Source organism: Panthera pardus, unplaced genomic scaffold (assembly GCF_024362965.1).
Source record: "Panthera pardus isolate Hobbes unplaced genomic scaffold, ASM2436296v1 HiC_scaffold_15, whole genome shotgun sequence".
NCBI classification, from domain to species: domain Eukaryota; kingdom Metazoa; phylum Chordata; class Mammalia; order Carnivora; family Felidae; genus Panthera; species Panthera pardus.
The window spans coordinates 35623317-35649361 of NW_026526710.1; the positions used below are offsets into that span (position 1 = coordinate 35623317).

A 26045-nucleotide genomic window follows, 5' to 3' on the forward strand; every position below is an offset into this window, starting at 1 on the left:
AGATCATGACCTGAGCCAAAGTCAGATGTTCAACCACCTGAGCCACCTAGGCACCCCCTGTGTTTTACACATTTTTTTAAACATTTTACTTTTATTCTTTAGTAAAAAAAAAAAAAAAAGATAAAGCTCAAAGATATAATAAATGACTGGAGACTACGAAAAAAAATATGAGAGTTACAGAGAAGGAGGGAGGCAAGCCATGAGACTCTTAATACTGAGAACAAACCGAGGGTTGATGGGCATTGAGGAGGGCACTTGCTGGGATGAGCACTGGGTGTTGTATGGAAACCAATTTGACAATAAATTATATATATATATTTTTTTTTTTTAATTTTTTTAACGTTTATTTATTTTTGAGACAGAGAGCATGAACGGGGGAGGGTCAGAAAGAGGGAGACACAGAATCTGAAACAGGCTCCAGGCTCCGAGCTGTCAGCACAGAGCCCGACGCGGGGCTCAAACTCACGGACCGCGAGATCATGACCCGAGCTGAAGTCGGCCGCTCAACCGACTGAACCACCCAGGCGCCCCAAAAATAAATTATATTAAAAAAAATAAAAGTAAAAAAAATTTTATATACCTCATTTTGGACTAGGACACTTAAGTGCTCAGTAGAAACATGTCACTGGTGACTTACTGTAGTGGGCAGTACAGACCTAGAGGCTTAATTAAATTTGGGTTAAACGTTGTTTATTTTTTGAGTTAAAGATTACCCATGGAATATATTGAGTACTTCATAGAGCATCTCATAATGTCCCAGTGTTAGTGATTCTAAATGTGATCACTTGTTTAAGGTGTTACCTTCCAGATTTATCCATTATAAGGGATTTTTGTCCTTTTGCAACCTGAAGGTAATTCTTGGTGATACTTTGGTACCATGTGACTTTCTAGCAACCCTTCCCTCATGGTTTTAGAATAAGGACCACTTTCTCAATGCCAGTGATTTCATCAGGTTTGGTCATGCTTATTTATACTGTAAGAAAACGTTATCATCAAATATAAATAAATGACTTAGGAGCTAGGATTATTCATGTAATAGCAGATGAAGGAATAAGCATATGTTTAGGCACCTGGATGGCTCAGTCAGTTGAGCATCTGACTCTTGATTTTGGATTAGGTCATGATCTCACAGTTTGTGGGTTTGAGCCCCATGTCTGCTTCTGTGCTTACAGTGCAGAGCCTGCTTGGGATCTCTCTCTGCCCTTCTCTGCTCATGTTCTCATTGTCTCTCTCATGTTCTGTCTCTTGTGTTCTCTCTTTTCTTCTTCTTCTTCTTCTTCTTCTTCTTCTTCTTCTTCCTTCTTCCTTCTTCCTTCTTCCTTCTTCTTTCTTCTTCTTCTTCTTCTTCTTCTTCTTCTTCTTCTTCTTCTTCTTCTTCTTCTTCTTCTTCTTCTTCTCTCTCTCTCTCTCTCTCTCTCTCTCTCTCTCTCTCTCTCTCTCAATAAACTTAAAGTTAGTTGAGGCACCTGGGTGGTTCAGTCGGTTAAGTGTCCAACTTCAGCTTAGGTCATAATCTCAGGTTCGTGAGTTCGAGCCCTGTGTCAGGCTCTGTGCTGACAGCTTGGAACCTGATTCAGATCTGTGTCTCCCTCTCTCTCTCTGCTCCTCCCCTGCTCACACTCTCTCTCTCTCAAAAATAAACATTAAAAAAAACTTTTTTTAGTTTAGCATATGTTTATCATGCAACTGTATGTGTGTAACACCAAATTTCTCCTTCTTTGGCATGGATGGTTGAGAACCAACACGTAGGAAAACATTAGTTGACACCTTTAAAAATAAAACGCTGTTTGAATCATGATTGGTCTTATCGTTTGCAAACCTTTGTTTTGTAGCAGAGTTGTAAATGAAGAATAATTTAAATTCTTACCTCCAGTGTGTTTTTCTTATAAAAAATAGGTGTCCACAAGAGAAGCCAACACCAAGGACCTGATGATATTTACCTGGATGACTTAAAGGCTCTAGAACCTGAAGTTGCAGCCCTCTACTTCCCTAAAAGGTACTGTATTTCTTAGATGTTGAAAGGTGAATAGCTGTGAAATATAATGGCTATATCTAGGGCAAAACACTGAGAAAAAAGAGCAAAGTGATGATGACCTTTACCCAAGTTGGATGATTGCTTCAGATTTGGGGAAATTGAGAAATTGTGTGGTGTTTGAACTGTAGTGATATGAAACGAATAATTTACCTGTTTATGAAGAAAGTTTTAGTACAGTGAGAAAAGGTGCATTACTTAAGTCTATGTAAGGGTGTACCAATGGTTATGACTTCAGACTAGCAAATCTTATGGTCATTAATACAAACTGAACATGTTGGGGGAAATTCGTTAGCATTATTTCATTTATTATGTGTTTTAAAGGTAATAATATCTTTACTCAAAAACATTTTACAAAGAATGTCCTCACTCCTTCAGTGAGTCTGAGCTCCCAGGCTTTTTCTGAACTTGGGCTGGGCCTTTTGGGTCCCCATTTCCAGTTGACCTGTACACCCCACATTCCCTAGACCCCTTACCGTTTGTCACCCTTTCTTCTCCCCTCTCAGTTTCCCCCTTTTGAATAACTAAAACCTCAGATATGCTGTATTTGTACTGTTTTCCTAAGTTTATTTCCATCCTTCAGGATATTCTATTATAGGACTCTGTGATTACAAAAAACAATTTACTTTTCCCATAGAAAGTATGGTTTGAAATACTGAGCCATAGGCACATATTATTAAGCACTTCTAAGTAAATTATTGAAAAACTTGTTACGTTTTTAGTTAAAATAGAAACATGGGGTTAATACGAAGATATTTAAATTTTTTATGGATATTTTTAGAAGGTCCTTAAAACACCTTCCTAGCTCTCTGCCCTAAATTTGTCTCAAAATATCTTCTTCACATAAAGGAATAGTTGGGTTTTTAAGGTGAAAGAATTGGAAGTGCTCCAATTTTTTTTTTTTCAATAAGAAAGTTAAAATGTAAGCTATACTAGAATTATCACCTTCTTTCACATTTCCCAGTCCTTTATTAGTGTTCCAAAGATCAAGTTCTTAGTTTCCCCTTTAAAAAATGGGGAGTAATTAATAAATTTAAAATGAGAATAACTCATGCAATAGAACCTTACTGTGCTCTATAAATTTGACTGCCTAATGTCATCACCTGTTCACCAAATTAGCTTATTCCCTCCTGACCCTACTGAACAAATTATTTCTGGAGACGTTTCGTAAATACTTAAAGATACTAAGACTGTTGTAAGGCTTCTAAGCATTTGTTTTGTTAATTGTCCCGATCCTGTCATCTTGACTAAGTATCCAGTATTAATAATTATAGCTAAACTTCAGTCTAAACCACATCACTCCTTTGGATTTGGTGACATGTTGAGTCAGATGGCCTCCTCCATCTATTTAGGGGTCACTTTGCTTTGGATCACGCTAACTGCTCTGACAAAACACAGGACCTCAGTGGCTTACCACAATAGAAATGTATTTCTTGGTCATGTGCTATTCCAGTGCTGGTGTTTGGTGGGAGGCACCTTGCACACAAGGATTCAGGAGCATAAGCTTTCTTCCATCTTGAGGCTCCACCATTCCCTTAGGGCCAAGACTGGGAAAAGAGGGAGGCTCACACAGGGGAGTTTTCAGGGGCTAGGCTTGGGAAGGGCACAGCACACCCCTCTGTCCACATCCAAAAAGTCAGTCATGGTCATGTGGCCACACCTCACTATAAGGGGACCTAGCCATGGGCCCAGGAGAAAGAGGAAACACATCACAGTCTTCTGTTCATGTTTTCCCCGGGGTCATCCCTGCCCCCTGACTCCATAACTGCTGCTTTATGTTGGCGTTTTCACCATTTCCAGTAAGAACATTCTGTTGATCTAATTAATTTCAATATTGTGGTATGAGTGTGCATGGCTACTAAAAAAGAAAATTTTCAGACACCTAAATCTTTCATTGGTTCAAATGCAAAACATAATAGCTTTGGAAACTGCTCTCTATTTATGACCTGTCTGTACCTTGCTGCCACCTACTGCTCAAATTTGAAGGTTTTTTTTTTCCCTAAAGGTCATAAAACTTTGATGGATCATATTAAGTAGGCTGGCTTTTTGAATAAAACAAAAGAATTTGAAACTTCTAGAACATTTTTTCAACATGACATTAAGTATCCTTTCAAAGGGTGTAGAGCAGTAAACATTCATGAATAGGAAACTTAAGGTACCATTTCCTTGTTCTTTTGGATTGAGATTTATGCTCCATTACAAAGTTTCCCTTAGGATCATCTTCTAAAACCTGGCTTCTGTGCCCTAACATCAAGAAAAATGAAAATACTGAATAACTTCACCTTTTTAGTCCTAACCCTTGCTAGTTAGTGTAACAATAGTTTATTTCCAGTTTATTTCTCAAAATGTTTTCAAGGTAGGTCTACCATCCTGAGAATTTTCTCTTGCTTAATTTCTTTGTTCTATTTTGTGAAGTAACAGTTGAATTTAGAAAGGTCTAGACAACCCTGAACTACAGTAATTTTCTACAGGATGTGTACAGTACCACAGCTTTTTCTAGGAGGTTAGGATCAAAGGTTTCCAAACATCAGATTTTTCTTAATTACTCTGTCATTTTCATCATGGAAATGTAAATAAATGGTTATGACTCTTGGAATCCTTTAATTAAAATCAAAAAGGCTGTAGTTGAAAAGTTTGTCTTATTGTGAATGGCTGTAGTGATTTTTGTGACCTGTTTACTGTATTCACAGTTAATTCCTCAGCAGTGCTATTAAGTTATTTTTAATGTCATTTGTGATAGAGTCTAAACTCTAAGGAAAGCTGTGTCTTTAGGTCAATCTGTTCCTTTTTTAAGGGGATATATTATTTGGTTCAAGCCCTCAGAGAACCCTGTAGTAAGCCAGGAATACAAGAAGTTTGTAATAAGGCAAATCCTTTTCTCCCCATCCCCTGCCCACAGTGAATCGGACCCTGGCTCCCGGCAGTGGCCTGAGTCTGACACGCTCTCTGGCTCCCAGTCCCCACAGTCCGTTGGAAGTGCGGCTGCAGATAGCGGCACCGAGTGCCTCTCAGATTCTGCCATGGACTTGCCTGATGTCACCCTCTCTCTTTGTGGGGGTCTCAGTGAGAACGGAGAAATTTCCAAAGGTACGCTGGGCAATCATGCCCCTGTCTTCACTGGAGAAAGCAGCCTGGTCGTTACTTGATAGAAAACTTGCTGTTCAGCCACTTCGGGGTATTAAATTCTTTAACGATCTTGTGCAGGTAACAGGTATCTCCCTTTAACGTCAGATAGCTCCTCATTTAAGGTACCTCATATGGGGTGACCTTACATATAAATGGCTCGAGTAAGTTCATGTGCCTCGAAGGCTCTCATTTCACGTGGAGAGGTGGAGAATTCTCAGGCTGCCCTGTTTGTGGAGCAGCCAGGGTCAGCTCATGCTGTGTCCCACTTTCTCATCTGTAAAGTTGAAATGTGTGTGGACTGGGGCCCAGCTGCCCTCCTGGAAAGCACTGAGCCTTAGATATGAGAGTAGGGCTGAAGTTGTGGAAAATTAATTGTCCACTGAGGAAATAGTCTTTCCGGCAAAAAGTAGAAGGGGTTACTTTCTGTCTCAATCTTGAGACTTGGCCCTGGAAAGTATAGTTGCTCAAGAGAAAGGAAGAAGCTTAGCAGAGGCAATTCAGAGGACTCCATGGTGGGGTGAGCACTCGGGTGTATCTTTCCCCAAGTTCTTTGGCCTTTTTGGTTTTACCTTCCTTTGTACCTAAACTCTTCTTACTATTATCTCAGTTTGGCTGGTGGCCTTTGATTGACTGTCCTCTAAGGAAAGAGTTTCCTTCCACAACTAGTATCATCTTTTGTCTTCTCTCCCCCTCAGAGCAGCTGAAGGCCTGAGTTTGGCAGACTTGGTGCCTGAGAGTCATAATTGTGCTTTCCTGAATCCTTCTCTTTTTCAGGTCACAAGGTGCTCATTTTGCCTCTTCTCCATCTCTTAATTCTATTTGTTTTATTTTTTGCAAGAAATTAAGAGCAGGTTATAGTCAATAGCTCTTAATTCTCATAAGTCTTCATCTTAAAAAATACAAGTTGGGGGTGGAATGGAAAGTACACAGTTCTATAAACCATAAAATATACACTTAAAATTCTGGGTACTTAGGTAGAGTTTGTTATTGGAGGAGGCAGAAATGGCAAGTAAACGTAAATAATCTACAAATCACCAGGAGGAACAGTCCTAGCGAGAAATTTCCCTGTTAGCCTTGATCTGCTAGCGTGCAGATTTAGGAACACAGCACACAAATTCACGCAGAATCCTCATTCATTTCTTAAGAACTTGGGGTTCATTTCTTGGCTGATCCTAAGCCATAGTCTGGTGTGTATTAATTAGGTTTTTTTTTCTCCAAGCAATTGTAAAATGTTTTGATTGTTTTTCCTAATGTAGCATGCCCTGACAGCTGTAAGATCCCCATGAATATTCTCTAGTTATGCAGTTGCCTGCCTGCCAGTAATGTTTGTCTTTGTTAAGAATGAAACTACAGTTTTCATTAATTCTAGAGAATGTGTGTGCACACGTGTGTATCTTCCTTTTTCTCTCTCTGGCCACATGTATAGTCTGTTTTCCTGAAATTCTGTGGCATATCCCTTTTTCCTGTGTTGTTTTTTGTTGTTGTGGTTTTGTTTTTTGTTTTTAATTGTGGGAGGAGTGGTAGAAGAGGGGAAGGATAGAAAAAGGAAGTGTTCTTTATTGTCCTGGATTAAAAAAAATGATATTTTGCTTTTGATGAATATAAAAAAAATTTTTTTAAAGGACGCATTTTATCCTTTAGATCCTTCAACGCAGAGTATTGTGATATTCTCATTTAGAAATTTACGTAATATCTAACCAAAGGATCATTATTTTACATTGCAGAAAAATTCATGGAGCATATCATTACTTATCATGAATTTGCAGAAAACCCTGGACTTATCGACAATCCTAACCTTGTAATACGGATCTATAACCGGTAAATACTCCTGCTTTCATAATTGCTAAATACTCTTCCAGGGTTTTTTTTCAAAGTGCTCTTTTTAACTATTCTAGTTTTCTTGTTATAAAATGTGCCATCACATATAAATGAGCTAGTGGGCAGTGACTTTGAAATGAAAATGACGCCTCAGCCTTTTTTTCTTTTTTTTTTTTTTTTTTTTTTTTTTTTTTTTTTCAATGAAGCATTGAAATGTTATTCTGTCTTATAGATTTTACTACTTCTCTGCTCAGAGAAGTTTGGCTTGAAGCAGAGATCATTCATGTGGGGAAAAAATTTAGCTGATCATCTCTTCATTGAAAAGAATAAGAAATTTCATGTTGTTTCTGTGCCCCCATCCTCTCCTCTTTTTCCCTCCTTCCCTTCCTCTCTACCCCCTTCTCTTCTCTCTCCCTCTCTCCCTTCTCTGTGTAATGGTTTTACACAATTTATTTCTCACAGTTACTATAACTGGGCTTTGGCTGCTCCCATGATCCTTAGCTTGCAAGTATTCCAGAAGAGTCTGCCGAAGGTGAGATGACCCACCATTTGTTTTCTAAGTATCTACAACATATGGTATTTAGAAAAATTCATATGTGCACACTTCTAAACTAGATACTACTCAAAGTTTTATTTAAAATCAATTTAACATTCTAGCACCTGGCACCCAGGTGGCTCAGTTGGTTTAGTGTCTGACTTCATTCAGCTCAGGTCATGATCTCACAGTTGGTGAGTTGGAGCAACATAAAAAAAAAAGTTTTTAATAAAATTAGATTAATATTACAGAAGATCCAAAGATTTTTTTATGTGCCCACTCAAATTATCTCATGCCCCAAATCTAGGAAATTTGCTGGGCTGCCATATCTTTGTCATTTTTATTAGATGTTTATACTGGTTTCTGGTTGGGTATAAAAGTTGAGAGATTTGATTAATTGTTAGCTAAATATGGAATGCATGAAAAGGAATTCCTCTCATTAATATGGAAAGAAGCAGCGGGACGAGGGTGATGTGCCCACCAGAAGTGTGATGTTAGCGTGATTGGATAAGATATGTCTAATAAGCCTGTGATATAGAACCTGAAGATTTGTTCTAAATCTGTCAGCGCAGTTGGTCCTCATAACTCATGAGAACATGTTTTCCAGTGGTAGAGAAATGAGAGCAGCACCTACCAGCCCCCTGCTCCTGTTTAGCCAGACCACTCAGTCTCATCCCATAGAACTGCTGCAAAGCCATGCTACCACAAAAGAGGACTGTCCATCTGTCAGAGGTGTTACAAACTCTGGAGGAGTTGGGAGGTGTAGAGAATGTTGCTCACATTCCATAATAAGGCACTGTCCTGCAGGGGGATGATAGAAAGCAGTTGGGTGTTTTGTGACTGACAGATGACTAGACTGACGCAAATTGATTGTTTCCAGGCCACAGTCGAGTCCTGGGTCAAAGATAAGATGCCAAAGAAATCTGGTCGCTGGTGGTTTTGGCGTAAGAGAGAAAGCATGGCCAAACAGGTAACGGACCCGGAGAGGTAATTTTTTTCCATGGGCTGAAAAGCAAATTTTTCATTTTTTCAAAAAACATTTTTGCCAAGCACAAGAAAATCAATTTGGGCTTATAATACTGTCTTACGGTAATTATAGCCGCCATTTATGAACAGTTTGATGTGCAGGTACTATGCTAGATGCTTTATGTTCATTACCCTTCACCTTTACTACAGCCCTTCAGTATGGATGTTTGAGTTCCCATTTTACAAGTAAAGAAGCTAGGGCACGAAGAGGTGAGGTGAGTTGACCAAACACGCATAACTGGTGAAGGACGGAGCTACGGTTTGGCCAAGGGTTCAGCTCCAAAGCCTCTTTCCCTTTGCCCACTCACTATATTACCTTCCAGACAGAAGCAAGAGCTTGTTCTCCTACTGAACAGCGGGCGGCATGGGGGCCCTCTGTTCTGTAGTACTGGTGTCCCTGGAGCAGACCGAATGAATGTGGACCAGTTGTATTATAGTCTGTGACTTGAAATGGTGCTCTTTTAAAAGTTTTTACTTCTGGGGCACCTGGGAGGCTCTGTCAGTTGAGCGTCCAACTCTTGATTTGGGCTCAGGTCATAATCTTACAGTTCATGAGTTTGAGCCCTACATCGGGCTCTGCAATGACAGTACAGAGCCTGCCTCGGATTCTCTCTCCCTCTCTCTCTCTGCCCCTCCCCTGCTCTTGCTTTTCCTCAAAATAAGTAAATAAACTTTAAAAAAAATTCTTAATTGTTTTGTAGTGAACAGCTTTTGCATAACAGCATATGACTTCTGTCTCAGATTTCTGTCCTTTGGCTCAAGGTAGAGAAAGGCTGTTTCTTAAGCATTTTTAAGTTAGGGATTCAGAAAACCATTTTGCTTATTGCTCGAGAGGGCTGCTGATAAATTTTTACCTGTCAGTCTCTGGGGGCAGGTGGGGAATAATTGCACATCGCCATTGCTGTCTTGTTGTTTTAGCTGCCAGAGGCCAAGGAAGGAAAATCCGAGGTACCGCCAACCAGTGACCTGCCATCAAGTGCAAAGGAGCCAGCCAGTGGCAGGTGGGGCACCCTGTTCTTCCTCCAGACTCACAGCACTTGCTCACTCACTCACTGCTTTTTAGCCATTGTATTCAAGCTGATTTTGACAATTTTGATTAATTTTTGGTCAGAAACTTCTTTCTGATAGGGACAACCATAACCATAAGTGGCTTGTTTGTGCCACTCAGCAGATAATTTCTGCTTTTCTAAAAATTATAATCAGTTTAGAGGAGTAAATACACCCATCACTGCTTTTTAAATGCCTTGCTCCCATCCTGGAGCCATGGAATCAGATGCCTGTAAAATGGAGGCCTCTGGGAAAGGGATCTTGAGGAGTCCTAAGATGTGCTATCCTTGGTGTCTCTGCCCTCTAGCTTCCTATCCAACACAAAAGGGAGACACAAAAGAATTTTAGAGGAAGCCTAGTGGGCTCAGTTGATAAAGCATGCAACTCTTGATCTCGGGGTCATGAGTTAGAGCCCCACATTGGGGTAGAAATTTCTTTAAATTAGGGGCACCTGGGTGGTTTAGTTGGTTGAACATCTAACTCTTGGTTTTGGCGCAGGTCATGATCTCACAGTTGCGGGTTGGAGTCCCAGGCTGGGCATGGAGCCTATTTAAGATTCTCTCTCCTTCTCCCTCTGCCCCAGCCCCACCCCTACTCACATGAGTATGCACTCTACCTAAAAAAAAAAAAACAACAACAAAATTAGTGTGGGTCCTTTTCATTCTTGGAAAATGTAGCCCCTCTTGGATATTTGTATTGGCTGGCCCTGAAAGGAGGTGCCACTATGCACCTTGTTCTCATTTCTGCTCTTCTTCTACTTGCCCAGCCAGATTTTTTCCTTCTCCTCCTGCTCCAGCTCTTTAATTCAGCTGCTGGTCTGAGCCTGAGCTTTCATTTTCTTGCTCTTTACCCTCTTCTTTCAAAGGGGGTTTATAGGGCACTTGGGTAGCTCAGTCCATTAAGCATCTGACTCTTGATTTCAGCTCACAGTTTGTAAGATTGAGCCCCAAGTTAGGCTCTACACTGACATCATGGAGCCTGCTTGGGATTCTCTCCCTCTGTCCCTCTCTCTCTCCACCTTCCCCCCACCCCCTCGCTCTCGTTTGTACTCTCTCTCAAAATAAATATTTTTTTTTAAAGGAAGGGTATATAGAATCCTTTTTATTAGTTTTTTAAATTTGTATAAGCAATTATATTTTCTACAGTTTGTTATCTTTTGAAATGTACGTTATCTTTTCAACAAGAGTCAGTAGACCTAGTGGCATTCACTGGTCATAGCAGAAAATAATCAGTCATAGCCAGACTGCTGGCTAATCATGAGAGGGAGAAGGTGGCCTTCTCCCTTCATGATGTGAATACTCAGGCACTGGAAATCGAGTGAACAACTCTTCCCATCCCCAGAATGGATTTAGGATCTCTTTGTTTCCTTGATCCTAAAGAAAAGCTCTTGTCATTAAAATGCCCTGCTGCCTCTTCAGTAACTGGATTGCTGTTGATAGGCCGGCTGAGGATGACTCATCCAGTGATGAAGGGTCACAGGAGCTCGAAGAATCCATCAAAGTGGACCCTGTTCCCACAGAGCCCCCAAGCCATGGCAGCACAACCTCCTATAAAAAGTCTCTTCGACTGTCTTCAGACCAAATTGTGAGTCCTGTGTGATCCGTGTGGATCCATTCAGATTACTTTAGTAACTGTTGAATTGGACATGCTTCTTGCACCACCTCAGACTTCCTACTTCAGTCTCTGAGAGTGAACCAACAGATAAGTATTTTTAACTTTCTTCCCAGATGTACCTTACACAGCCAGGCCATCACTTTTTTTTTTTTTTTTTTTAGGAGCCACAACAACAGAGAAATGTCATTTTCTTACTTAAATGCAGTTTCCTTTTTCCTGTTGGTTTCCCATTCCCTTTCACACATTTTCAGTGTGAAATGGTCTCGCTGTGCCCTAGGGCGGTCGGGTGTGGAGGAAGAGCAGAGACATTTGGTTTTTTGGAGAATCAGAAAAATTTCTTAGAATTCCAAAACACCATTCAGGCAGTGGTTCCCTCAGCTTCTTGTGAACAAGCTGTGCACGCAGCACTGGGCTGTGTGTGTGTGCCAGCGCAAGAGAAACCATCCTGCCTTGAGCTGACGCCCTGAAACACTGGTGGTAGTTTGTAAATATTCAGACCCTGTTGAGAATTGTATGTTTTCAGCTCATTTTTTCTCTTATTATAGTAATCATATTTATGTATTTCTTTCCATTCCTTATACATTTCTGCCATATATATATATATATATATATACATATATATATGTGTGTGTGTGTGTGTGTACACACACGCACACATATGTGTATATATGTATGTACACATACATACATATATTTCAGAGATTAGGAGATTAGAATTTTTTTTCACTTAACATGATACCTTTGTAATCTCTCCGTGACTACATATTAATGGAAACTGACTTAGTTGCACATAATTTCATCAAAGTGATACACCATGAATTTTCAAAATTCTCCCTTTATGATTTTCTTTATTCTCTTACTTTTTATAAAAGGCAAAACTGAAGCTCCAAGATGGCCCAAATGATGTTGTGTTTAGTATTACAACCCAATATCAAGGTACCTGCCGGTGTGCAGGGACCATTTACCTGTGGAACTGGAATGACAAGATCATCATCTCTGATATTGACGGAACAATAACCAAGTAAGCACGAGCCCATGGTGGGTGGCAGGGAGGAGATAGGTACAGGTCACTGTGCAATGGGGGGCAGGAGTGGGGGAATCCCTCCTTGACCACCGTCAGGAAGTGTTTTAAACTACATGCATGGAGACTTGAACACAGAGGTCACACGTGGTCACACAGGATCATTCTGTGGATGGAGGAGATGGGTGGAGCTGTACAAATTAACATCAGAAACTTTTAGCAAGATTTAGTTATGTAGTCTCTAAGTTCTGGCATTAAAATTAAAAAAAAAACTGTTGAGATTAGGGAGAAGAAAAAGAGGATGTGTTGCGAATTATCTCTGAAAATGAACATCTGGCTCTTGTGTCTGATTCTATTTTTAGAAATTCTTCTGTGAGTATGCAGGGGACTGCCTCACTGCTATGCAAGCTGTGACAAAATCACCCTTGTAGATTATATTGTCCCCCCACTCTGCCTCTACCCAGTGGTTTTTGGCAGCTGGTATTTAAATAGGCAAACACTTGGCTGTATATGCTTCGTTTTCTGATACCTTTTCCTATTTCTACCCTCTCAGGTCTGATGCTTTGGGGCAGATTCTTCCACAGCTGGGTAAAGACTGGACTCATCAGGGTATAGCAAAGCTCTACCATTCCATCAATGAGTAGGTATCTTGTCCCACATGGCCACGTACTCAAGTGAGCTAGAATTTTGCTTTAAGAACTACAGAAAAATGGCATACATCAGTCCATGGAAATCGTGTCTTCATGATCCAGCTATTCCTGCTTTCCTTTCCTGTAGCCTCATACAAAGAAAAGTGTCAGCCGCCATTTCTGGAACATGAGCTGTGTATCAGTCCTTGCGTTACATGTTTAACCTATACCTCTCATCCTCACAGTGCTAGGAGTTTGAGGCACTACTTATATATATCTGTGGTTATAGTTATCATTGGGGGGTTAAGTTTTAACAGAAGAGCCAGATTTACATTTTTTTCGTTGGGTTTGCTTTGTTGTTGTTGTTTAAGAGAACAAGTAGGAGGGAGGGATAGAGAGAGAATCTGAAGCAGGCTCCACACCCAGCACAGAGTCCAAGGCGGGACTCGATCTCACAACCCTGAGATCATGACCTGAGCCGAAACCAAAAGTCGGACACTCAAAAATCAAAAGCCACTTCGTTGCCCCTAATTGGATATTTTTTCATTGGATTTCGCTGAGTAGGTAATACTTGCATGCATGGGGTCACCCATGGGGTCCTCTCTGTTGGGGCAACAGAGAAAACAGTGCTGTGGCCTTTGTGGGACCATAATCCGTATGAGTTAAATTGATTTGAAAATTTAGTGTCTTGGGGCGCCTGGGTGGCTCATTCGGTTAAATGTCTGACTTTGGCTCAGCTCATGAGCTCACAGTTTGCAAGTTTGAGCCTCGCATTGGGCTCTGTGCTGACAGCTCGGAGCCTGGGGCCTGCTTCAGATTCTGTGTCTCCCTCTCTCTCTGCCTCTCCCTCCCTCATGTTAGCTCGCTCGCTCTCTCTCTCTCTCAAAAATAAATATTAAAAAAAAAAGGAAAAAGAAAATTTAGTGTCTTAAGCATTAGTTGAGAATGCCATAGTATGAAAATTGTATGTCTGTTACCCATGATTTGCTCCTTGTCTTACAGAATGGTTTGCATTCTACAAATTGTCTTTATAAATGAGATCCTTTGCATCTTTCCTTTATGCAGACAACTTAAAGATAGTCCAGGGTTTTTGTTCCGTAATCTGACTTTCATTGACTGGTTGCTGAAGATATATCAGTATTTATAAATTTAGCATAATCCCTAGTTGCATATATCCCCATTTTTCCCTATGATGTTTTCTATGGAGAAGTGAGATCTTTATAATCCTAACTACTTTCCTTATTAAATTCAAGAATTTGATTTTCACAACAAACGAAGGGAACTTTATTTGGATCTTTTAAAAGAATAGTGCCTTTTTTTTTTTTTTTTTTTCCATTTTTGCCAGAGTGTGTGTTTCTAAACAGGATGTTTCTTTCTTCTTTTCTTTCAGGAATGGCTACAAGTTTCTGTATTGCTCCGCCCGTGCCATCGGCATGGCCGACATGACCCGTGGCTACCTGCACTGGGTCAATGACAAGGGCACAATCTTGCCTCGGGGCCCTCTGATGTTATCCCCTAGCAGCTTATTCTCTGCCTTCCACAGGTACACCTTCTGTGTGTGCATGCGTGTGTGTGCACATGTGTGGGTGCATGCGCCTGCTCGCACTGGGGGAAAGGGTCTGAATGGGGAAGTTGGAGGTCAAGACGCTCATCGTAAGGGTCTGTATCTGATTCTGAGCTTCGGCATTTCTTGGTTCTTTGGCTCCCCCAGACCCAGAGCATTCTAACTCAGAGCTCATCCTAGTCCGGTCAGACACGGTCCAAAAATCAAGCTGTCACGTTTTCTCCTTCCCTAAACACCATCAGTCAGAGTCTTAGTCTTTCTTGACTGGCAAAGGAAGAGAAAGAAAGATATCAGTTACAAAATATTTTAAGAAATGAGTGATTGTGAGCACTAAAATCTTTTCAGGATCACATACCAGGAAAAACTACCATTTCAGATTTGGTCATTGTATTTGTACTTTTTTTTTCTCCCTAGGGAAGTGATAGAAAAGAAACCAGAGAAATTCAAAATAGAGTGTCTAAATGATATCAAGAATCTGTTTGCCCCCTCTAAGCAGCCCTTCTATGCCGCCTTTGGAAACCGTCCAAATGTAAGTGTGTAGCCTTTGGTATGGTGGGTAAAATTCAGAGGCGTGTATTTTTTAGGGTACAGCCTGGATATAATTGTCAAACCAATTGTATAAACAGAATGAATGTTCTGCTAAATGGGTTTTCATTTATCTGTTCCAAATTTCTGCTGTTGGGTCCTGTAGGACATCTGCCCTAGAGTTTTGGTGTATGAGAAAGGGCACTTTCTCTTTGTTTTTATGGCTTTGATTCCATCTCCTCGGGCAGTCCTGACTCCTGTGTAAGTGGTTCTAAGCCATGTCCTTGGATCCACCCCAGAGAGTGCTCCGCCTTCGCAAAAGCTTCCCAGCCTGCCTACCCACACACGGGCCCTCAGTTTCCAGGCGTGCGGAAGGTGTTGCCACCTGGCCTCTGGCAGGCAGCAGGGCCCCTCTCCTGTTCCAGGGCCCCTGGCGTCTGTCAGCCCCCAGTTTTCTGACTCCGAGTGCCCTTGGGTTTGGCCCCACTCTTTCAGTTTGTCTCAAGTTCAGTTTTAGCAGTGGCAGAGGGACACTGTGCCTGCGCCACGTGTTCCCAAGACAGCCTTGTGTTCATACTGTTTTTCTGGCTCACAAGGAACCAGAGAAACATCTCCTGATTTCTTCTCTCATAATCACCTTATTTAATGTTTTCTTCTGCAGGATGTCTATGCTTACACGCAAGTTGGAGTTCCAGACTGCAGAATATTCACCGTGAACCCCAAGGGTGAATTAATACAAGAAAGGACCAAAGGAAACAAGTCATCGTAAGTGTGCTCCTCCTCCTCAGCCCCCCGCCCGGCAGCGAGGGGTGGAGTTGGGAACAGAGGTTCTGAGGATCAGGCCCAGCTCGAAATATCAGTAGTGTACCTGTCTGTTGGAGGCTTTCCTCTTTGCCTGGGTGTGTCCTTCTCTGTAATAGTGTCTGTACTGGGATCACTGACAATTTTAGACTTCGAAGAGGAAGGCTATGTCCTGGGAAGGGATGCATGCCCATCTCAGATCCTACTGCTTTGAGGAATCTCTGTAACTAGCTTCACGACGTGCAATCCTGTGCTCTTACATCAATTTCAGAGTAACACTTTGTGCGTTTTTCCCCCAATCCCTTCTCTTAGGTATCACAGACTGAGCGAGCTCGTGGAGCACGTGTTCCCACTTCTCAATAAGGAACAGAATTCTGCCTTTCCGTGCCCAGAGTTCAGCTCCTTCTGCTACTGGCGAGACCCGATCCCCAAAGTGGACCTGGACGACCTGGCGTGAAATGGCACCTCCAGGGGCGATCCTCCGTCACTCGCCTCACAGCAAGGGAAGGTGACCAGCACTTCTGCTGGACAGAGGACACTGGGCTACCCTCCAAGCCACAGGTGCAGAATGGGACTCAATGCTGACAGCCAGGCACCAGCAGGCACAGGGAGAGCTCCTGAAGTTGGAACTGCTGTCATCCTTCCCCTTCCCAGGCCTGGCAGAGCTGTGGCTCAGTGCCCTGGGCAAGCGGGCAGGGGAGGACTCGGACCTGACCTTGGAGGCCTGGGCTCCTATCACTGGTCGTCCTCATACACGCGCTGTGTCAAGTGTGTGCTGGTGCTTCTTTAACTGAATAATTTAAAAGGAAGAAAAAAGAAGCTAAATAAGAGTGGACCAAAACATGTATAAAGTAAAAGTGTTATCGTTTCCACTGGGCAGTTGAGAACGTTTCTCTCTAAAACCAGGGCTTTCTTTATGGGATCAGGGTCCACTGAGCTGCCAAAGGTCCAGTTAGGGATTGATGTTGGTTCACACCGCCTATGCACATTTCTTCTGTGTGCGCCTCCTTCCCTCCTGTGGTGAGACAAGACACCTGCTCAGGTGGGCTGCTCTGGACAGGGGCCCAGGCCACCGTCCCAGCCCCACAGATGTGGGCTTCTGGGGAAGGAAAGTCCCTTAGATCACCGTCTTCTCAGCTGTGGACAAAGCCAGGACAGACAGGTGTTGCTGGGCCTGCTTGGTGCCTGTAGGAAGAGTACTGCCAACAGCAGAAGTAGATTGAACAAGTAACTGATCTGTTTTCAGAGAGGCCTTAGAAATGCAAATACATACTTGTGTGGGGTTCCGGAAGAGTCCTTTTCTCTGCTCTGCCTGCAGCTCAGTTTCTCCGCCTGGTTGTAATGAGACATGTCAGTCTCAGAACAGCACCGGGGGAGGGTTCTGCCCCATCAGCCCCTCCAGAACCGGGAGCCTCAGTGTCAATAGTCACCTCAGTGTTCGAAGCCAGAGAACTGTTGGAGAGAAGGATTCTGTACACACGCAGGCATCAGCTGGGAGGGAAGCGGTGAGCCGAGTTCCAGAGCAGCGAGGGGACCTGCAGATCCAGGCGCCCGCTGGGGATGGTTTCCTGTCCCCACCCCCACCCCCACCCCGCCCCACCCCCGGCGCTTGCCCGTACTTGTACTGTGGCACTCGCCCCCCCCCCCCCATTTTAGTTGGCCCCACCCCAGTGATAGTGATCTAGAGACGGAGAAATGGGAGTAGTTATTTTTCCAGATTGGAGAGTCGAAGTCCTTTGAGTTCAGCTGTTTCTCCCAGCGCTGTTGGATGCGGTGACAATGGTAGAGTCCCCTGAACGCAGTTCTCAGTGGCAGAACCTGGAGGCATGTGTTCCCAGAGGAGGAATGACACCTGCTTCTTCCAGTGCAAACCTGCCCACCTTAAACAGTTCAAAGACTAATTGTTTAATGAGTTTATTTATGTACAGTAGGTTAGGCAAACTAGGTTATGTTTATATGAAATTCTGCCCAGTTAGCGAATCAAAATCCTGGCAGAGCAGCGTGCCGCTATTGATCTCATAGACGCCACAGCGTGTCCCCCCCATGTTGGCTTTAGAGGGAGAACATGAGCTTTAGTAGGGCTTCTCTGCACATGCACGGTACGGAAAATCTTCTATACCTTCTGTAGTGCTTTTCAGGTTGTCCTTTAAAGAGTTTTTGATTAGACAGTTTTTTTCCCTTGATAAGCTCTTCCCTCTGGACACACAGGCTTTGTCAAGGTCCAGGCCAGGAACCCGGGTCTCCCAGCCGTGTGCTGAGGGTGGCAGACCCCTCTGTCCCCGGTGTCCATAAGCACTAGACGTTGTCATTTTGTTGCTGCAGATTGATCGATCCAGTGGGTACGTTTGCTAATTAACGTGAGTCTTTTTCCTTATTTAAAAGGAGTCCCTCTTGCTGAAAGTAGATGATTACTATCACTATAGTGTTCTGAAAGTATTAAGTTTGTGCTGAAACCCATTGCCATTTGGTACAAATGACATTTGTTCTTTCTGTGAAAGAGCGTTACCCTCGAGTGTGTTTGTACACAGACCCTTACGATGGTGAGTTAATGAAGCGTTAGCCTCGCACTGCTTTCGGTGATGGGTGGTATCACGGGGTGATTGCAAGCTGATCGGGCTTTTCTAAGTCGTTCTCTAGGTTCCCCTGGTGAAACGGCCTTGGCCCGTCTCCCTCTCTCCAGTTCACCCTGACTTGAGTATTTGTCTTGATGCCCATGTGCTGAAGAAGCTTGTCTGGTTGTGTTGTCGACATCTGCGTCTCTGGCAGGCATTAGGAAGTGCACGTGCAGGCCCGGAGCTTGCACACTTAGCCCCCCTGCGTGAGGACTGTGTTTGCTGTGCTTTAAAACCATCTGCATAGTTTCCAACTGGAGAAAGAAAAAACTTCCTAGTGTGATGTCCTAAATGAAAGCTGCTGATAATCACTGGGAGAACAGCCAGGAACAACAGCTACGTGACTGGAAAGTGCCTGTGCCCTGTAGGGACTGCGTGTGGCCCTTTCGGACTTCATTGTTGAAGGTGTGAGCAAGACCTTTTAAAATCAGGTAGAAAGTAAATGCTTTCTAGTAAATGCTAGTTGGTGAAAACAAACTCTTCCAGGAAATTTTATCATCTTTTTAAGTTACTGTGGGAAGCCTTGTTTTCCTCTGCTTTAGAACATGCTGTGTTTAATGAAACCGGTTAAAAATGGAGTTTTTGTTTAAAGTAAGTGCTCTTTCCAGGTGAAAACTAGTTTTTTTGGTTTGTTTTGAAGGTAAGAAAGGGAGGGGGTAACTTTGTTGTTTTAATTTAATAATTACATTCAGTCTATGATGAAGTATTTGATTATTAGCAATGCCACTAACAATTTTTGAGTTGTCAGAAATTACTTGTAAACATCAGTACAGTACTCAGTCACGGCAAAGACAGTTATCCTAAGATAAATGGCTCATATTTTGGTGCAGTGTTTGATGTTCAAAACAAAATGTTACAACAATAAACAAACGTAAACTGAGTGCATTGGACTCCTTCCTTCAGAGGACATTTAAACTGTATTCTCTGTACTCTTGCCAGAAATTGATAATTTCCATAAATTAGCATTTTGATCTTTGCTGACACTTAAATTTGTCTACAGAAAGGACTTCTTTTTGGTGCTTATTTTTATAAAACCTGACTCCAAAAGTGCGGCTACACCCACAGGAACCAACCTCTCTGGCTTTGTACGTTCTGCCAGAGAATAATTCATTCATACATATGTAATTCCTGGTGTGTCCGCACTGGCATCCTCTAGACTGCTGCCCCCTCAGCCCTTCAGGGGTCCCCTGGGAGACCTGCTCCGAGCCTTCGCCACCCCACCTTTCACTAGACCCTCCCTCAAGGTGAGTACCACTTAGCACTCCTGATGTTTTCATCAGCCTAGGAGAGTCCAAGTGATCTTGGATCAAAAACCACATCCACATACTATTTAAATATCTTTTTATCCCCTCAGATTGCTGGCCCTACCAGGTGCAGCATACGCTGGACACGAATCCCAAAGCCCTCCTCGAGAGCCTGCCTTCAAGTATGGCAGAGCTATTCATTTCATGCTTCTTCACCTTGACGGGAGGGCAGGACAGGGTGAGGGGACAGAGGGTCTTGGGGATGTACTTGGGGAATAGAAAGGAAGCGCTTGGAGGGAGATTGACTGTAAGGAACCGGCTTCTAGTGCCTGGGGGCAGAGCAGCATGGGCTTCTTCCTGCAGCCCTGAAGAGTGCAGCCTTTTTCCTTACCTTGAGGATAGGACAGTGTAGGGGGGGAAAGGAACTTGTTTAGAAAGTGGACATGGATATGTACGATGCCATGTTTTAGATCTGCAAGCGTGGATTGGGTCTGTCTCCCTGATTGCAAACCCTTCTTTCAAACCGCAGATCACTCGTGAGACCACTCGAAAGATGATCGGGTCACTGAGAAAGCTGAATCAATGCGCTACCATGGAAATAATTTCAAATGCAGTGGGTGTTGATTTGCACTCTTTATTTGTGGTTAATCATTTAAATGAGGCCATTTGTTAATGTTGGGGGGGAGTGGGGTCCCAGTCCTGTCTCTGTTTAAGTGCCCTGACCTTTTCCTCGGCAACAGCACCTTTGAGAAGTCATTTTCTGGTACCTGATTGCATCCTGGGCATGGTTCCTAGCTTAAAGCCTGTCAGCTCCTGGAAGGGGCTGCTCCAGAGCTCCCAGGGTCCTGAGCTTGGCCAGCCTTGCGGTTTCCCTCAGTACAGAGGACGGCCTTTTCCTTTTTGAAAGATGCTGTGTTCTGAGAAGAAACTTCTGAGTTTTCATTTATTTTATCTTGAAGTAAATGTAGGACCTGCTGTCATTAGACTTCATTTATCTTGCCTATCTTGGATACAGAGAGCTGAAATGTACCTTTTTTGGTAAATGAGTCAGTCTGCACTGAGAGAAGAGGACCAAGTTTTTGGCGCTCTAGACAACCATCTACGGAGTAGAAAGAATGGTCCCTGTCTCCCTTCTGTCTGGCCTGTCTTTCCAGCTGCTGAGCATTTGTCCCCTTTGGCGATAAGGTCTTTACAGGGAGGTGTGAGGGAGAGAGGGCTAAAGTATGTGCACGTGCCAGCTGGGTTTTCCTGAAATGCTCCACTGCATTGGGTTTTTTTTCCATGAGTCATGTCTAGGTCGGCCGGTGATACAGCCACCGTTAGCCAATTCCCCAGCTGTGGAAACAGGGAAGGAGAGTGCCCCTCCCCCCAACTCCTGGATAGAGAGATCCAGATTTTAAAGTCCTAAAACCACAAACCTGAAATTCTTGGGTCACTTCTGCTTACCTGGGGGAAGGGGATGAGGAAGAAGGCTCCTTTCTGAAGTGTCCAGGGGCCACCCTATCATCTCATTTGCAAGGAAGCCTAGAAACTCACAGAATTTTTACAGCATATGAGAGTATCCTGGGTGGCTGAATCAGGTAAGCGTCTGACTTTGGCTCAGCTCATCTCACAGTTCATGAGTTTGAGCCCCGCATCGGGCTCTGCTGACAGCTCAGAGCCTGGAGCCTGCTTTGGATTCTGTCTCCCTCTCTGCCCTTCCCCCTCTCATGCTCTGTCTCGCTCAAAAATATACAATAAACAACATTTAAAAATAAATTAAAAAAGAGTATCCAGTGGCTTGATTTCAGGCCCAGGAAACGTGTTTCTATGATCTACAACTTTCCCTGGGACTCTAGGCGACTTGCCTCTCCCAGGGGCACTTGATTGGCCAACAGATTTTGCCAGCCTGATGAGCAGAGACCACCTAAAGCTAAGAGTCTTGTGTCCTAGGGGTTTCTGTGGCTGCAGATAAAGGAGCAATGTGCCTGGGCTTCCCTGGAACAGAATGTGCTCTCCATGGGAAGATGCCTGCTTTTCTCCGATGATCTCAGCTTTCAGCGTGTGATCAGTTTTATGTTGGGCCTGTTGTTGCCGGGGAACCCGCAAGTCTGTAAAGCCGCATCTGCTGTGAGCTGAGCCGTGCAGTGAGCGATCTCATTGGGTCGGCCAGCTGCTGATTAGATGTGAATTTTAAGCATCCCCTAGAGGAGCCCCTCTTTAGCTGCAGAGATCACAGGGGGGCCTTGACCTCTAAGCACATCTGGTTTGTCTTTACAAGCAAAAATCAACCCCCAAGTATATAGCTTGGATAGTGAGGGGTAACAGTGATATGGCTGAGATTTATTCAAGCTTACTTTCTACAAGCATAAAAAAATTACCTTTCTGCAGTTTGCTTTTTAGCAACTCTCAGTCCATAAGGCACCAGACTGGAGTAACCTGAAGTGGTTTTTCATCTTTATTGACACTCCCTGTCTTTGCACTTCAAATGTACATGTCATTCAAGGAGCCCCACGAGCTGCACAAGCCCCCTGTGCCTTCCTTCACAGCTGGGCATGGGCCCAAGTGAGCGGTGCCAACCAGCCCTGGGACAGCCCACCCTGGAGACCTGAGGTCTCTGGGGTGGCACGTGCCACCTTGGCACTTCAGTGCATCTGAACTTCTCTCCTGCAGGCAGTGTAAATGCAGACTGCGTCCACAGGAACCACTTTGCCGGCCCGCCACCTCTCAGCCCTGCAGCCCAGCAGCTCTTCTCCATCAGCAAGATGTGGTCCTGGGCAGCAGATTAAGCTCCGCGGTTAACACCCAACGTGCCCGGCACAGGCTCTGTGAGCGAAGCCGCAGGGGAGGCCCCAGCTCCTCAGGTGTCCAGTCGGAATGACAGAAGGTGGTGGCCCCATCAGGCACATGTGTCCTCACCACCTGCCTGGGAACTCTCGGGTGTGTGGCCTCAGCAGCCAGGTAAGGTCTGTATCTTGGGGGAGGTGTTGGGGCGTCTGCAGAAAATTAGACCAGTGCTCCAGTTACATACATAATAAACTGCATATATTAAAGCTTCCAAGTTCTCACAACTATCTTTCCTCTTCCCTTTCCCCAGGCACCCTAGAGGTGAGAAAGGAAAGGATATAAGAAAACCCCACTAAACGTGGAGTACATTTCATCAAAGTCCGTGTGAGCCAAGCGGCCCCCAGTCACCACGATGTTGACACCATCTCCTGCCTTCAAGTGCACGATGAGGTGAAACGCCCCTGGGCCCCCACAAGTGTGTAGAGCCCCCTGGGGCCGGTGGTATTCCAGGAATTCCCTCTTGTAGCCGGCTGTATGCAGCTGGGCCACACTGGCATTGGAGACCGACAGGACAGCTTCCACGTACGCGTCCCTCTCAGGAGTGAGGGTGGCTGTGATCAGGTAGCGCCCATCGTATGGAGCCGTGAAGATCCCTGGGAGGATGAAGGCAGGCACTTGTCACACCATCACAGGACCTTTGTGACAGGTTATCGGTTAACCCAGATTTGGGGAACTAACCATCTCTGTTTGTCCAGGACTGTCCCAGGAGACCCAACGGGGAGAGGTGGTCACCCAACCTCTAGAAGATAGGTTGCCCTGAGGGGACGTACCCCCTTTCTGTACTCGCACCTGCCCTCCACCCACCCAATGACAGACTCCTTAGCTGGCCCAGTCCTCACTGTGACACCCCCTGTCTTCTGCTTGGAACATCCAGGAGAGGACAAATCTTGCAAAACCCCCAGGATGTGCTCTGATGACTAGAACTCTCACCTACGCCCGAAGGAACCGTCAGAATAACCTTCCCCATGCTGTCATGCGGTGAGCACGGAGAGGACCACCCACCCTTGCTGGAAGAGAGTTCAGCTGCTTTAACATTCCTGGCGATGGGGTACACACCAGCTTCAGCAGTGCTATGTGCACGGCGCAGGCATGAAGACGCAGGGTCCGCTCCTACCTCACCCAAGGTTTAGTGGGGAAGCAGCAGCTGCCCAGATCCTGGTTGCATTTTGGGAGTTTCCTCCATCATTGAGAGCACCCCAGGGCCAACTTAGAATAAGCCTCACAACCTGTGTGCTGGGCACGACATCCACAAAATGCCTGAGTTGCCTCCTGAGGAGGCAAGAGCAAAAAGAACCCATAAAGTTTGTCACTAACCCAGGGAGAGGCCACAGCCAGCCCTCCTCACTTGGAAGAGCCAGTCCCCCTGCACGGGATCAGTGTACAGGTGGCATCCATTTGTGGCCAAAAATAAGCAGGCATTCACTGAGCCAGTGGCCCACAGGTTCTGAGCCTGGGGAAGCAGGGGAGGTGGTGGTTGGAGGGAGGGGGATGGCATGAGGAAGGGTACATGGGTTGGTAGATAGACCCATTTGCAAAGCAGCAACTGTAGATGCCCCAAAGCCACAAGGGTCGGAGCCTACACCAAATGTTGGTGGGAGCAGCCACTTCCATGGGCTGTGGGGAGGGCTAGGCATGGACCCCGACCACAGGCCAAGAGTGACAGAATGGAGGGCCCAGGAGCCGAGAAGGAATCTCGTGGACTGCCCTGAAAAATGGTCAGAAACTGCCAGGCCCTGTTGCTCCCTTCCTCAGCTTTTAATGACAAGTAAGATAAAGCTGCACAAGTCTTCCTGAGGCACCAGAACGCACGGCCTCCTACACCGCTTAGAGACTGCCTGTGGGGAGGCCTCACTCGGGGTCACCCAGAATGTGAAAGAAATGTCAGTCACCATCTCTGCTTGCAAACGTCACCTGACCCGTCAGGGTGGACAAGCTGTCCCCACCACCCAGGCAGCATGGGGTGAGGGCCCCAGGGGGAACCTGAGCTTGTGGAGAAAGTGAAGGTCTCTGAAAGCAAAGTCTCTTCCCACACCCCAGCCTGGAGAACAGTAGAGTCCTGAGCTTGACTCCAGTTGGCCTGGAGGACCCCGAGTTCCTTTCCCAAGTTCCATAGGTAACTTTTATGCTCACTAAAACCTAAGCCTTGTCCTAGGAACAGTGGGATTTAGCTAGATGGTGGCCAGGCAGGACAAACACGAGAGTGAGGCCTAAAATCTCTGCCTGTTCCATCCACCCCTTGTAACCTTCCTGACCTCCTCCTGCCCTCACACCTGTGCAGTTCCTCAGGGAGGACTTCTGTGGGCACCGCAGCATGCTGGCACTTGATGGGATCAGAGATGGGCCTCCCCAGCTCTGTGAGCTACTCAGGAAAGGTAACTGGGCCCTCGGCACAAGCCCCTGGGTCCTGCTTTACCCTGCCCCAGCCACACCTGGAGCTGTGCTTCCCTCCAGGAAGTGGGGCCCTGACACGCCTTCCCCTTATAGAGGAGACAAGATGCCCATGTCTGGCCTTTCAGGAAGGAAGGCTCTCACTTCAGTCCCCGGGGACAAAGATGGACAGAAGCCCAGGCACAGGTGTGGTGGGAAGGAGGAAGCCAGGAACCCAGGGTGACCTCCGTTGTCATTGTACTGATAATCTGGGCGACAAGACACATGCTGCAGCCAGGACCCAGGCCCACAGCTAAAGCAGTTCTATTCCAGAGCAGGAGACCCCGCAACCGGGTCCGGTCCCTTCCGGAAGGAGTGCTGTCACCCTTTTTGGCTCTGTTAATGAGCCACGAGCCACTGAAGGAGGCAGGGCAGGGGTGGGCTTTCCCCCATCCTGTCCCGGGGTGTTGGGACAATAGATGCTTAGGAAGAAGACCTCCCCAGGGCTTGGAGGACAGCGGGAAGGGGCCAGGGTGCAGTCAGTGGTGGGCAGAGTCTAACAACAGTGCCAAGGACTGGTATGCTGCTCTCATGACTAGAAAAGGTCACTGCACATTCACCCACCCACCCTGCAGCCTGGCAGCTGCAAACTTCTTCACCTAAAACTCCACAAATCAGGGGAGGAGCAACAGGGGCCAACTGGTCCCTCAGGCACCCACAGCTGCTCAGGCACCTCGGGCGTGGCGTCCCCACCCCGCCTACAGGACAGGGGGCCCGCTGGCATGTGGAGACTATGCACCGCCTCAGAACTCACCGGTGTCGGGGTTGTACACGTCCCCGTCATTTACCAGCACTTTGTTAAAGAGGACGACACCCCCATCGCTGGGGAAAGGCTTCTGGGTGAGCCCCGCAGAGAAAGACACCAGAGAAGGCACTGGAGTCCCTGGAGCAGAGAGGACATGAAGTATTCACAGGGGTCAGGTTGTGCCAGTCTGGAGAGGCAGCCTCACGGTGCTGTTTGGCCTTAAGGTGGCAAAGCACTGTGGGACACAGGGCCAGGCCGGTCCTCGTCGGGTCGGTGGTGGGGACGGTGAGCAGCAGGACAAGCACTGTCTGGGAGTGGACATGTGAGACCGTGTGACACTGTGTGTGTGAGTGTCGGGGGCTCGTGGCAGGAACAGGAAGCTAGGCACAGCCACACCAGGCAGAGACCCAGCCAGTAAGCCTCACCACCAACTCCATGGGCTGGGAAGATGTG

At 45.3% G+C, this 26045-nt stretch overlaps 3 protein-coding genes across 4 annotated transcripts in view; 1 reads left to right on the forward strand and 2 right to left on the reverse strand.

Moving 5' to 3' along the window:
* Positions 1-16617, forward strand: part of LPIN2 (lipin 2) — an 82045-nt gene extending 65428 nt beyond the window's left edge. For both annotated transcript variants that reach the window (XM_019418361.2, XM_019418360.2), the window contains exons 8-20: positions 1897-1996; positions 4932-5119; positions 6883-6976; positions 7439-7508; positions 8392-8481; positions 9456-9538; positions 11024-11168; positions 12071-12219; positions 12773-12859; positions 14239-14391; positions 14827-14941; positions 15599-15702; positions 16051-16617. In XM_019418361.2, the coding sequence (XP_019273906.1) occupies positions 1897-1996; positions 4932-5119; positions 6883-6976; positions 7439-7508; positions 8392-8481; positions 9456-9538; positions 11024-11168; positions 12071-12219; positions 12773-12859; positions 14239-14391; positions 14827-14941; positions 15599-15702; positions 16051-16195 (1523 nt within the window). In that variant the 3' untranslated portion in view covers positions 16196-16617. The remainder of the gene's footprint in view (positions 1-1896; positions 1997-4931; positions 5120-6882; positions 6977-7438; positions 7509-8391; positions 8482-9455; positions 9539-11023; positions 11169-12070; positions 12220-12772; positions 12860-14238; positions 14392-14826; positions 14942-15598; positions 15703-16050) is intronic.
* The window catches only part of SMCHD1 (structural maintenance of chromosomes flexible hinge domain containing 1), a 230845-nt gene continuing 220643 nt past the window's right edge, over positions 15844-26045 (reverse strand). The window contains exon 49 of the mRNA XM_053902476.1: positions 15844-15855. The gene's annotated coding sequence lies outside the window, so the exon portion shown is untranslated. The remainder of the gene's footprint in view (positions 15856-26045) is intronic.
* The window catches only part of EMILIN2 (elastin microfibril interfacer 2), a 54917-nt gene continuing 47814 nt past the window's right edge, over positions 18943-26045 (reverse strand). Inside the window, exons 7-8 of the mRNA XM_019418359.2 lie at positions 25602-25730; positions 18943-23013 (exon numbers count right to left, since the gene is read on the reverse strand). Of these exons, the coding sequence (XP_019273904.2) occupies positions 22676-23013; positions 25602-25730 (467 nt within the window). The 3' untranslated portion in view covers positions 18943-22675. The remainder of the gene's footprint in view (positions 23014-25601; positions 25731-26045) is intronic.